The sequence below is a fragment of the Cupressus sempervirens genome, chromosome 5 (assembly GCF_028749045.1).
Source record: "Cupressus sempervirens isolate cs-2001-9-10 chromosome 5, ASM2874904v1, whole genome shotgun sequence".
In the NCBI taxonomy this organism is placed as follows: Eukaryota; Viridiplantae; Streptophyta; class Pinopsida; order Cupressales; family Cupressaceae; genus Cupressus; species Cupressus sempervirens.
The window spans coordinates 236,364,698-236,379,505 of NC_143122.1; the positions used below are offsets into that span (position 1 = coordinate 236,364,698).

The 14,808-nt window shown below is 34.9% G+C and overlaps 1 protein-coding gene across 1 annotated transcript; it reads left to right on the forward strand.

Moving 5' to 3' along the window:
- The first annotated feature begins 1,710 nt into the window (after window positions 1-1,710).
- Window positions 1,711-6,638, forward strand: LOC149555372 (putative receptor-like protein kinase At1g11050). Its single transcript, XM_089829371.1, has 3 exons — window positions 1,711-2,324; window positions 2,601-2,819; window positions 6,290-6,638. The coding sequence occupies exons 1-3, from the start codon at window positions 1,711-1,713 to the stop codon at window positions 6,636-6,638; spliced, it is 1,182 nt and encodes a 393-aa protein (XP_089685497.1).
- Window positions 6,639-14,808: the final 8,170 nt, after the last annotated feature.

Sequence of the window (14,808 nt, forward strand, 5' to 3'; positions counted from 1 at the left end):
TGACTCCCTTCATGCTAATGGAAATAGAAAGACAACATGATGCATTTAAAAATGGAGGGAGGATAAAAGATACAATTACACCGCGTTCTCATGTTGTTACTTAAATCAATTTTCAGCTTAATTTTAAGTAGTAATGTGTTCCCATGCATAATAAAAATTGTAGGAAAAGGAAAATTTAGAATCTTTTCCTACTTTTGTGGAGCAGCTATTTTTTAGCAAATGACAATAAGTTGTGGGAAAAGAGGAGGGGGAGGGGGGGGGGGGTTTGGAAATACGTTGAGTGCTTATTGAAAAAAATGACACATCTTAACCACAAATTTTTCATCCTCTTTTTATTTGCCTATATTTTACTTTTTAGAATTATTTGCAAGAGAAATGATTAAAAATTGATTTAAAAATATTTTTTAGAACAATGTTTAAAATTATGTGGAAAATATTTTGATTGATGGGGCCACAAGCTCCACAAATTGTGCCACAAAACAATGAGCAACTGCTGCTAGTAAAAATAAGCTAAGTAGCCGCAGCCATCTAGGTAGAGAAATTGTACAATTGACCACTTTTCAAAAAATCAAAAACATTCAATCTTCATGATCTTGATAGTTTGTAGTCGAAAACAACAAAAAAATTGGTAAAAATATACTACTAAATTTTTTTTAAAAAAATCAAATTTGACTTTATTTTGTCTTTTGTATGGTTTGGAGATTAGCCTGTTCCTTAAAAATGAAGGGAGGAAAAAAAAAATTAGAGAGGGAGGGAAGGTGAAATAGAAAAGACAGAGTGATTGGATAGAAATAAAGATTCTAAATTTTTTGAACACATGCTGCAAGAAATGATAGAGAATGTGTGAGTCTATTTCAAATTTAGCGGCGAGGTTAGAGCTACTGTGGTTTGATAGAAACATGTCATTCCATTTGCAGCCTCTCACGTTTAGGAAAAGATATAATAGAGAATGGAAACATCACATTCTAAAATGAGACCCTGTCGAGAAATGTGAAACAAGGCTGCCAAAATCCAATGGCAAACAAGTTTTAGATCGTTTTTAGACATTGCGGACCGTAGATCTGCGACGTCGGATTGTGCATTTCAAATTTAAAAATCCCTTCAGCTCTATTAGATAATTGAGCTGATTATGGATTGGATAACAAAATTCTATCATTTATCTCCTCTCTATAATTTAGCTGTGTATTTGGAAACTAATACCTATAATTTGGCCCCTCCGTATAAACTTAGCCCATTATTCACTGGTTCTATAAGAGTTATAGCAACTGGATATTGATTTCTTCTATAATCAAGTAACAACCTTCTCTGTGGAAAGTATCACTGAAAATGGAGGTGTTCATGGTGATGCTATTACTGGTTCCAGTTCTGGCAGTTAATGTTGAACCAGAATGCCCAATGAATCTCGACTATATTACTAGAATTCAGTGGAACCCATCAACCTGTCATTCAATTCAGACCTCTGAAGACCTTGAAACGTGTAGTGACACATTGAGAAGTTTGTTGGGAGTTGGGTTTGCTCAGCTGCTCTAGGATGAATTTATTTTTTATCTCCCCGAAAATGCCTCCACCATTGCATGCCTCACACAACTTCAGAAACGGATGACCTCTATGGGTCTTCCATCAAATTTGGTTTCTCTCTATTTCAAAAATATATCAGATTTTGTATCAAGCCCTCATCTTTGCGGTGGCATAAAAAGCAAAAGGGACTCAATGGAGAAGCTGGGGCCGACTCCATTAATGGACGAAGCCTACAGAGGAGACCTTTCTGTCTCCACTGCTTGCAGCGTATGCCATAATAGCAGACAAGTCATATTGAAGAGATTGGTGGGGAGAATTAAAAATGCCATAGCTGAAACTAATTTGCAATGCAACTCTCTGGCACTTCTGTATGCTGTTCACGTAGCCAATGAATTTGGACCCATGAGCCAAAAAGGCGCAAGCTGTATTGTGGGCCTTCCCTTTCATCCCAACAAGTGGAGAGTTTTTTTGGAGATGGTTTTATATAGCTGTGTGTGCACTGCCATGGCTATCATCTTGCTCTACACCATAGGAATTAGTTACTGGTGGTGGGTCAGCACAAAAATTAGGCATTTTCTAAGAATTCACAGAAGTCTTCTAAGGATCCACATTGGCCTAGTGTGGTTGGATATACTACCAATCAAGGACGCAACCAAGAATTTCAGCTATGCCAATTTAATAGAGCAGGGCAATTTTGGAATGGTGTGTAAGGGAAGACTTGCTGAAGATCATGAGATGGTTGCTGTGAAGAAAATGAAGTGCTCTTTCCATGAAAACTTGCACCCAGTGCAGTTAATCAATGCGCGGTGAATAGAGGAGGCAACGAACAATTTTAGTACCACCAATTTGATTGGGCAGGGGAGTTTTGGCATTGTGTACAAGGGAAAACTTCCCAATGGTTAGATGATTTCCGTAAAGAGACTGAAAAAGTTCTCTATTAATGATTTTTGGAACGAGGTGGAGATGACGAGCAGCTTTCACCACCGAAAGTTGTTGGCTCTCCATGGTTTTGGCATTGCCAGTGATGAAAAATAGGGCTGCCATGAGCAGTTTCTCATTTATGACTACCTCACTAATGGCAGCCTCGGTCAACACATCTTTGGAGGGAAAATTAGAAATGGGAGAGGACTGACGTGGGATCAGAGGAAAAAGATAATAATCGACATCGCAAAGGGGTTATGTTACCTGCACTCTGGTGTTTGGCCAGTGATATACCACAGAGACATCAAGGTTGATAATATTCTACTGGATGATGACATGAATCCCTGCATTGCAGATTTTGGGCTAGCCATAAGGGAAGGGTAGTCTCTAATTGAGTCAAAACTAGCAGGCACGCACATGGTTATTTGGCGCCGGAGTATTGCCTGACTTGACTGTGAAAATTTTAACTATTGGAGTCACTGATTATTAATCTCCTATCATAAATGATTATTAAACTGCTGAAAATAAATTCCCAGCTAATATCAAAAAATAACACAACTGCAAATTCACATATAAAATATGAAAAGAAATGCGCAACACAATGAACACAATATTTTTGGACAAATTGTCCCTAGAAAAACCCCTAAGGGAAAATCAGTTCTACAGATGAGGAATTATATTAAACCTCAGAAAATCAAGAGATACAAAATTCCTTGCCTCTTACTGGCAGAACTCTGACAACCTCCAAATTTATCCTGCTAATATTCCCCACTGCTATTCCCACGCTAACACTACGCCCTTGCTAACACTGCAAGACTGTTTGCTAACATTGCAAACATTTCTCCATACTTCATGTTCTCCAAATGCCCCCTAGACCCCCTTTTATACTACTCTCGTTGGTAAACCAACAACCGAGATTGATTTACAATTGACGATGGAGATATAAAACAACTTACCAACCCTAACAAAATTGGTTTCTAGTTACTTCTAAAAGAAGTCAATTATTTAATAAATAATTGTCCTTGCTCTAACCAATTTGTTAGCAAAAATAATTAGATACTAAATAATAGCATATGGACAAACAACTGTCCAAGCTAACAAAACTAACACTCCCTCTTAGCAAGGAAGCTGCTCTGCAGGACACCTAACTTATCTCTGAAGAAGATAAATTTTTCCTTCCCCAATGCCTTAGTCAGAATGTCTGCTACCTACTCCTCTATAGGTATGTACTTTAGCTTAACAACTCCCCTTTGTACACAATCTTTGATGAAGTGATATCTAATATCTATATGTTTAGACCTATCATGAAACACTGGATTCTTAGACAACTTGATGCAACTCTAATTGTCACAATGTATCACAGTAGTCTCAACCTTTTGACCAAACAAGGCTACTAACAACTTTCGAAGCCATATAGCTTCACATGTCGCCATGCTAGCTGCTATGTATTCGACTAAAAACCTCATCCTTAGTCTTCAAGAAGTATATCCAGGTCTTTCTAGAGAAATCATCAATAAAAGTAACATAGTACTCATATCCTCTGAGAGATTTCATCGACATCGATCCACAAACATCTGAATGTACTAGATCAAAAACACCCTTAGATCTGGTGTCACTCCTTTGAAAAGATGCTTTTGAAAACTTCCCCAACAAACATCCCTTACATACATTGTCATGCTTTGTGCTCAACTCTAGAACACCTGTCACTATCTCACAAAGAAATCTAAGTGCACCATGATGAATATGGCCCATCCTCCTATGCCATAGCTCTCCAAGATCTCTAGGATTACTGTTGCTCATAGGTGCCTTAGGAGTATCAAACTGTAATATATAAAGGCAACCACTCCTAACTCCAATAGTTATGGGTGATTTCCAATCTTTGTGCTTAATGAACACATTTGTCCCTCTAAAGAGTACATTATACCCCCTATCCTGAAGAACAGATACAGAAATGAAATTCATACCTAAGCCTGGCACATATAACACATCATGAAGTGGAATTATCTTTCCATTCTCTCTCTGAATCTGAATAGTCCCTTTCCCAAGAGGGTTGAGTTTGGACAAGTTTCCCATAGAAATTTGGATGTTAGTGTCCTCCTCCTTGTAACTGGAGAAGTAATCTCTAACTCCTGTCATATGAAATGATGCCCCACTATCTATATACCAAACACACTGTGAGGTTGAGCTAACCATACAAGCTATGAGTGCAAACTCATCTTCCATTCTATTGGAGAGTTCTTCCGCACTTGCTGAAGCTACCACCTGCTTCTTACCCTTCTTCCTCTCTGGGCAATCACTGACATAGTGACCAAACTTGTGACATCCAAAGAAATTGACCTTACAAAGGTCCTTCTTCTTCTTCTCACTTTGTGAATTTGATCCTTTTCTAGATTCCTTCTTTTCTTTCCCTTTACCTGCTAGGGAAACATTCTCTTTTTCCACCTCATTTTTCTGACTCTTGTTGGCCCCATTGACAAGACTTAGTCTAAACTCCTCCTGAGTGAAATCAGTCAATAGTCGATTCCAACTCGATAAAGTATCTCATCCACTAATAACTTGAACAAAGACACTCCATTTTTTAGTAAACCCATTTAGGGCTATTCTCACTAGCTCGTCATCACTAGGACTATCTCCAACAGCTGCTAACTCATCCTTGACAAGTCTGATCCTGGTGAGGTAACTTGTGACATCTTCTTCCTAATTCATTCGGGTATTCTTTAGCTTCTCTCTAAGAATCAGCTTCCTATTGGTGGTAGCATTCTGGTATAGATTCAGAATGGCATCCCACATCTTCTTTGCTATATCTAGCTCTGCGATATGTGGAACAATATGATCCTTGACACCATCAAGGATAATCCTCCTCGCTTTGGCATCATCCTTCCTATATGCTACAAGCTGTGTTGCATCTGTTGGTACAGGTACAACACTTGTAGCATAATCCTTGATAACATTCTCTTCCAACAATAAAGAAATTATGGCCTTCCAGACACCAAAATTTGGGGCACCATCCAATCTATCCTGATCTCTCAAACCAGTTGAAGCCATCTCAAGGGTTTAAAGCAATAATAAATCTAAAGAGATCAAAATTTCTTTCTTAGGGCAATACTCTTCTACCCTTAAATTCTCTGATACCATGTGAAAAATTTAACTATTGCAATCACTGATTATTAATCTCATATCATAAACGATTATTAAACTACTGAAAATAAATTCCTAGCTAATATTGAAAAATAAGACAACTGCAACTTCACTTATAAAATACAAAAATAAATGTGCAACACAATGAACACAATATTTTTGGACAAATTGTCCCTGGAAAAACCCCTAAGGGAAAACCAATTCTACAAATGAGGAATTATATTAAACTTCAGCAAATCAAGAGATACAAAATTCCTTGCCTCTTACTAGCAAAACTCCGACAACCTCTGAATTTATCCTACTGATATTCCCCACTGCTATTCCCACACTAACACTGTGCCCTGGCTAACACTGCAAGACTGTTTGATAACACTGCAAATGTTTCTCCAAACTTCATGTTCTCCAAATGCCCCCTAGACCCCCTTTTATACTACTCTCATTGGTAAACCAATAGCCGAGATTGATTTACAATCGATGGTGGAGATATAAAACAACTTAGCAACCCTAAAAAAACTCATTTCTAGTTGCTTCTAAAAGAAGTCAATTATTTAATAAATAATTGTCCTTTCTCTAACCAATTTGTTAGCAAAACCAATTAGATACTAAATAATAGCATATGGACAAACAGTTGTCCAAGCTAACAAAACTAACATGGACTACTCACAGATCATTGTGATGTCTACAAATTTGGAGTTCTACTATTGGAAATCAGGAGTGGCAGAAAGGTCATGGATATAACTTGCTACTTCCATATTACCGACTGGGTATGGAAGCTTTTCAAAGTGAATAAAATGGATCTAGTGATAGACTGGAGAATGCGGGAGAGGAAAGAGTTGAAAACAATGGAGAGATTTGTGAAGCTGGGCATTTTTTGTGCTCATGTGATTGTGGCATTGAGGCCGAGCATGGCAGAAGCATTGAAGATGTTGGAGGGAGAGGCTTCTATTCCCGCAATGCTAGAAAAGCCTTTGTCTATAGTAAATCACAAACCAGAGGCCGACGGCATGAATTTTCTCAAATTTTTAAATCCTTCCTTCAAATCTTCTGTCAGAGAAAAATAGGAATAGGTGGTCGTGTATGCATTCTATCCGTATGTGATGCATTCTCCTATAGCTACTGTTTTGTGGCGGCGTAGCCTGAACTGGGAAAATATTTTGTACTACCTCCATAAAGAAGTGTATAGAAAAATGAATCTCTGATGTGAGTATTTCTTCTCTGCGTTTACAATTGCAATGAGACACTTGTATGATGGCATATTTATTCAATGTACATTTTCCAGACTTGATTTCGGATCATGGGATAACAAAACATGCTTTTACCTTTTTGGGTTGGTGAAATTTAGTTCATGAAATTAGGTTAATATACAAAGCAATTGAAGTGATTTACTCTTTGTCTGCAAATGAAATTGGTTTTATTTTTGCCTTGTTTGCAAATGTTTTATTTCTTCTTATTGTATTTTTAATCTTTTGATATACGAGTTTAATATATAAAACGTGTCATTTCGACTAGTTCTGACCTTTTGAAACTTTCAAGCTTTGTATGTGAAGCTAGAACTACTAAAATGATAAAGAAATTCCATAGCAGGTAACCTACCATTAATATCATTCTAGAAATGAACAAGTATGCTAAAATATACGTATACGCCAACCTTGCATGGAAATTAATATATTTCAATGCATTCTTAGTATGTAAAACTCAAATGGTCCAATACAACCCTGTGTGTTCCCTACATCTTTCTAGTCTTGTCTATTTATCTATTATTTTATATAAAACTTTTCTTCTTATTTCTTACTATTTTGGGAAACAAATAGTTTGTTTGAATTATTATAAGGTATTTAATTTTTGGTGTTTCATTATGTCAAATTTATTGATTAGAATTTTAGTTTTAAGTAGGGGAGAGGACACAGTACTTGAAAACCCTAACTTCACGCTTATCAAAACTTCATGTAAAAATTTCAAATCGCTCCCAATTTTTTACAGTAGCTTACATGGTGAGTCGCCTACTTATGAATAAGGTTTCAAGTCCACATCACCTGTTATGATGCCACATCAGCATGCTTTTCTCCAAGTTATCCAAAACAGCCCAAAAAAGAAGTGAGACCAATGGTTGTGCATAAAGGGTACCCATAGTTGAACAGCTGATGTAGCATCACATCATTGGTTAATTTTTATAACTAAAGGTACATTTTATTCAATTTTAGGTAGTTAGCATTGTACTAACAACTTTAAAGTCACAAGTATTGGTACAATGTTGTCAAAAAAATTGGACACTAAGTCAACAAGTGTAGGTATCAAGTGAACAACTCCATTCACAACTATTGGAACTCGTTCAAGTACTAGGTCCTCTCTCCTAGTTGGAAAGGATCAATAATGTCATATGTTGACATATTTTTTGATATAATGATGCCAAGTGGGATGCCAATGCATTTTTTAAGAAATATATTTTGAATTAGATTTTTAACATTTTAGTATGTTTTTATAGATGGCAACTTTCATGCTTTTTGACATTCTTAGTTTACTTGTAAACTAATTATGTTTTTTTTTATAGATAGGAGTTTCTATATTTTTAAAACTTTTATTTTCTTTCAAATTTATTTTTCATGTTTCTAAAAGTTATAAAAAAAAGAAATGCAACTGAAAGTGTTGTAATTTATTTTGAATAATAAACAAGTTCAAGTTTCATGAAAAGTATTGTATATTTTTTCTATATTTCTTAGGTATATAATGCTATGTTATGGATAGAGATAATTCTTTGTATTTCTTTCAAATTATTTTGTTTAGAGGCATTCATGGCCATCTAAATTTTGAAAATATATTTTTAATTTTTAAAAACTAATTGATAGTCATTTTTTGTTTTTATTAGTATCTTTTTAGATTGTAAAATGTCTATTCCAATAATTAGATATTTATTGATTTAACTAGCACATGCATCTATAAGAAACCCAAGGAATACATGGATAATAAATCAAAAGTAAAATTGAAATAAATTTTACTAATATACTAAATTATATAATAATTAAAATTTTATATGCATTTTAATAAAAAAAATTATAATTCCAGTTTTGCTTTACACACTCTTTGAAATATAAAGTTTGTACAATGAGTAGTTTGGACTCATGATAGATTGAGTAAGATGATATTACCGAGTTTTAGGTTTGCCAAGTTTCTTATAGAAGGCATATTCTATATCAACCTTCCATTCAATATGTCCTCTTGCTTCCTATACATAGGGAAAGCTTGTTGGATAGTGATTTCTTGTTGCATCATTTGAGAAGAGTCAATCTCCCCTATGGAATGATAGATTGATAGATGTTTTTTAACATCCATGAGGCTAAGACTAGCCTATAGGAAAATCTTCCAACTAAACCATAAATCATATTTTATCATCAACTTGTTTCAAATTTCATATCAAACTCACTTGATTTAATTCAATCTTATCCCGATGTAAGAATTTGGTTCCTATATGTGTTTGTCACTGGGTGATTAGTAAAGATTTATTGTTAACATCAACCCAACAATTTAATTTCTAGAATGGGGATGAGTATATTATCAAAATAAATAATTACTACAACCAATTGGTTGACACAAACCAAGAAGAAGATATTAGAAACTTATAGAATACATGTGTGGTTTTTCCCATTTTTCCACAACCAACAACTATCATCTACATCTAATTGCATTTAATAAATGCTGTTGATTAAGAGTTAAAATAGGTTTCTTATAAGGGTCTTGAAACCCCAAGAGTTAAAACCTTAGATCCAACAATTCAATACAAAAATAAAATAGTACCTAAAAGAACTAGTACACCCAATACAAAACCAACAAAAAAAACCCTACATCCAAGCAACCAAAACAAGTTAATAAAATAAAAACAAACACAAGAAACCAAAAGATAAGAACTACCAGTGTGCCTGAAGGCATGACAATTCCTTGACTAGCTCCTCTTTGAGCTCTTCAATTCTATGGATGGCTTCTTTAATGTAGATTCTTGATTAGGAATAGGGCTAGCCAATCAACTTCTTCTTTCTCGTACTCATTCTGATACATTTCCCTAGACTTGTTGTATCCCCATTTGCTTTAGTTGCCTCTAGACCATGAACCAATAACTTACTAAATTTTGATCCACCTTCCCCACCATCTTACTTAGGTAATCCATAGTCACCTCCATTACCCCTTGACTACTATTGGTAACATAATTAACCAAATTCTCCATTTTGTTGATTCTTTCCTTTAGGTCCTCAAACCCTTTATCTTTATTACCCTTATCCCCAGCCTTAACCTTCTCACTCCCATCCACCACTATATTTTGGATCTCTTCCATTTTAGCCTGAATAACTCTATATTTAAGGTTTAGTGTCTTAAAGGAGTTCAAAGTCTATTTCTCCAACCATAAAGTACAAAGAGAAATACATTTCAGTGTTTGTAAAACCCCAAAGGGACGGTTGACTTTAACATCTCTAAAATTATCCTCCAACAATTTAATGTTAACCTCATCTAGGTCCAACATTTTGAGCATCAAATAGTTTCTCTCATTGTTGTCCTATTTCTTACCCCCATCACCCTCCTCACCTTCAATCTATTCTATTCTTTTATTTAATTTCTCTGCAAAGGCTTGAGGATAAATCTAGACACATGTTCAATAGATTCCCCATAATCCACTATGTGGAGGGCCTCTTTTTCAATATCCTCTTCAATCTAATCCACAAATTTTTCTTTCTTCCTATCATTCTTCTTAGCAAGAGGGATATTCCTTCTATAGAGACCAAGAAGACATAGGCGACTAAGTAGTACTAGAGGGCATTTACAAAAAGGGGGGAATAAGCGGACACCCTTTTTTTTTTTTTTTTCTGAAATCAAGTAAACCTAAACTTGGATGTGAGGTTTGAGAGTTATCCACTCAAAATGACAAGACGTGTAAAACATATAAATTGTAGTATTCTGAATCTACTTTTAAACTACTAGAGTTTTTAAAAAATGGATAAGATTTGGTGGGTCAAAATTTGTGCACACAAAAAATAGTTCCTATTTTTTTTTATAGAAAAAATAACATAGCTATTTTCATGTGCATCACAAAAGACATAGTTATATTCACTATTTTGTAGATCACTTTGGTAGGATGATAGTTAATAGAAGTTGTATATTGTTAAATAATTTTTGGATGAGAAATTTTTTTTTATAGTATGAGTTATTGATTTGACTAGATCCTAAAATTTTGGTACCTATTCATGTGCTGAGCATAACATACACCAAAACAATTGAAAATGGAAACCTTTTTTTTTTTTTAAATGTGTATAGAATCAAGTGTAGACCTATAATATATAGTTTATTTTCAATATTTTAAAGTATGTTAAAAGTTATTAAAAAAAGGTAGACATATGTCTATGAGGAATGTCAAGGCATTAGTAAAAGTAATTAAAGTTTACCATGTTAGTGTTGTCTATAAATAGAAAAATTTATATTGTTAGAAAGCTAAGAAGACGTGTAAGATTATGGCAGAAATTTTAGAGATACCCACTTGACCATTAGAAAACTTGATGAAGCCAAAGAAAAGAATTCATCTTAGAAGGTGAAAAATGTCTAAAGGAAAAAAATTCGAGGGAAAATAGTCTCCCAAGCCTTTGGGTCATTTTCCTATGCTATCACCAAGCCATAACCCAATCAAGTTTATAGGATTCAGATAACCTGACTGGGTTATGAAAATGAAAAAGTGCATCCAAAACCCAATCGGATTATTCAAAACCTAATCGAGTTATTGAAAACCTGATTGGGTTTTGAAGAACTAAATGTAGGCTTCACTCCAAAGGGTATAACTTTCACATACAGAGTTTGATGGACTCCATTAAAAATGTATTGAAAAGCTATTGAAGAGATCTACAACATGGTGTAGATAAAAAAATTCTATATCATCAAAATTTTATTTACCATCAATTTTAATTAAGCATAATATAAAATAGGTGGTTAGTATTTTCCAAATGCGTAACCAATAGGTAAACACAAATGATAACATATTTTTAATTCTCTCTCTCTCAAACACACATACAGACACTCAATCAGTAACTAAATAACTCCTAATATATTATCTCTCTTACTAACTCCTAACCTCTCACATTCTTTAACTAACTCATAACCCCTCCCTCCCTCTAACTTGTAACCTTTAAGTATTCTCTCTCTCTCTCTCTCTCTCTCTCTCTCTCTCTCTCTCTCTCTCTCTCTCTCTCTCTCTCTCTCTCTCTCTCACACACACACACACACACACACACACACACACACACACACACACATCCAATTCTCTCAATATTTCTCACTCTCTTCATCCTATCCCCAAATTTCTCTATCATATGTCCCCCTCTCTCCATCACTTCATCTCTCTCTGACTCTTTGTATCTCTCTCTGACTCTCTCTTATCATTTCCTGTCTCCCCCCCTCTCTCTCTAACCCCTTACCCATCTCTCTATGACCTCTAATTCCTAACCACCCTCTCTCTCTCTCTCTCTCTCTCTCTCTCTCTCTCTCTCTCTCTCTCTCTCTCTCTCTCTCTCTCTACATGAAGCTCCCACTTCAAGGATTAGAGGCTAGGGAGAGAGATAGAGGGGGGTTAGGGATTAGGGGTTAGAAGGAGATGGGTAAGTGGTTAGAAAGGTGTGTTTGTGTGTGTGTGTGTGTGTGTGTGTGTGTGTGTGTGTGTGTGTGTGTGTGTGTGTGTGTGTGTGTGTGTGTGTGTGTGTGTGTGAGAGAGAGAGAGAGAGAGAGAGAGAGGTTATTAGTTAGTTAGAGAGATATCTTAGGGGTTATTTAGTTAGTGATGAGTGTGTATGTATTTTAAAGAGAGAGGGGGGGTTGAGGTTAGTTGGAGAGAGAGGTTTAAGAATTATGAGTTAGATAGAGGATAAGAGTTTGTAAGAGAGAAAAGTATTAGAAGTTAAAGAGTGAAGAAATGTGTGTGTGTGTGTGTGTGTGTGTGTGTGTGAGAGAGAGAGAGAGAGAGAGAGGATTATGAGTTATATAAAGAGAGGTTAGGAGTTGGTGTGAGAATGAGAGAGGTTAAAAGTTAGTAGGAAGGAGATTAGGAGTTAGTGAGTGAATGAGTGAGTGAGTTTGTGTGTGAGAAAGAGATTGAGGGAGTGAGAGATGGAGAGAGGTGAGAGAAATATAAAAGCCATGATAATACTCTTACCTACGTATTCACTCCATGTTTGGAAAATATTGACTACCTATTTTAGACCATTATTGACTCTAATGGATGACAAATAAAATATTGATTTTCTACTATTATTCTAGTTTCATTATGTTGTATGTCTCTTCAATAGCTTTCCAATGTATTTTGAACGGAGTCAATCAGAGTCTGGATGTGAAAGTTATGGCTTCTAGAGTGAAGCCTATTTTTATTTCTTCAAAACCCGATAAGGTTTTGAAGAGCTTTTTCATCCTAGAAACCCAATTAGGAATTATTTTTTATATATTTTTACAAGTCTTGGTAATCAAGCCTAGCCACCTTTTGAAATTTTATATAACCCAATTAGGTCATTCATAACTTGAATGAATTATTGATGTTTTTGGTTTTTTTGTGGTGTCCACTAAATTGTACACCATCTTGGTGCACACACCCTCAATTGTCTCCATAATATTCAAACCCTGATAAAAAAAAGTGTCCTTAATCTCTTCTTCAAAATTTCCCCCCATCAATTCTATTTCCATCTCCTTATAGTGAACCATTTTCTTCTTTCTTTCGGTCATCTCTAGAGAAACATCTTCTAGAGATCTGCCATTATCTATTTCCCCTTACCATTACTACTACCAAGACTCAAACGGTTTCCTTTAATTTCCATAATAGATGACACTAAATATTGCTTGTTATTTTTTAACATATACTAAAAATTCAAATGCGTAATCCCTTTATACAAGTTAGGCTTGTTGGGCTTCTTTGTAAAGGCTTTGATACTCTGTGTTAATGAACAAAGCAAGTAAAAGTGAAAGTTGACACTCATCTTATACCTAAATTGGTTCGACATGATGATATGGTAGGTATGGGATCTATCACAGTGCTTTTCAAGTGTTAAAGTGAAAGTTGACCTTCCTCTTGTACCTAAATTGATTTGGCATAATGATATGGTAGGTATGGGATCTATCATAGTTCCTGTCAAGCATTATATACTCGATAATAACTTTTAACACCTTTTTCAATGCAAGTTTAATAAAAGAAACAACATACACCTACCTTTATTCCTTTACTAGTTCCCAACATCCTCTTTTAGAAATATTCTAATAGAAACATCCAAAATTTACTTGTTATGATAAAAATGCATACCTTTGGTATTCAACCCCATAATGTTCAACATGACCTCAATGTTTAGCTATGATTTCCTTTCGGCCATCATGATCATTCCAAAACACCAACCATTGATGAATTGTTATGCTATCTTTGACTTGGAGTCTTTCATCCTATTCAAAGATCAGACAATACCAGCATTTTTTAGTTTCTACTAGACCATTTTTTCTTTTATCCATTTCTTATAATTCCATGACTCTCTTATTTTTAGTTTGTCTCCCATTATACTAGACTCATAGACAAAACTCTTCAAACACACTCTCAATGCAAGATTCTCAGAAACAAAGGAAGAATGATAATACACAAATGAAAACTAAACACCCAAAAAGTGAGGCAACTATACCTTTTCTTTGGCTTTTTACTTGCCAAAGTATCATCATCATTAAATTTAGTCTTCTATTACTTTCCCTTCATTGTTAGATAGATTTGATAAGTCAATAACTTTACTATGCATCTTATCATGATTTATGAGGGATTTTAAATTTTCATTACCACATGTGCTCCATCATTTCAAGAAGTGATAGATATGTTACTAACCACCACATTTTTTAATACGTCACTGATCCTACTTGCTTCTCAACTCCATAAACTTACTTGATATCTTCAACAAATTGAGGGCATAAATACGGAGATTTGCAAAGTTGACTTGATTAGCTAAAGTTTTCCAGCTTGACTCAACAAAGCACCTTTCTAGCTAGCTATTTTTTATTAAAAATATCAAATAAAGAAGACCAAAAATAATCTAAAGGCTTGAGCCCTAGTGGAAGAGCAAGGTAGAATTTTAGGTAGTTATTAATCTTACACCCCAAGATATTCATAATCTTCACTTGTCTAGGGACTAGAGTATGGATAAATATCAAAGATTTTTTTCCCCAATTGATCAGCTGATCAAAGGTCTTAGTATA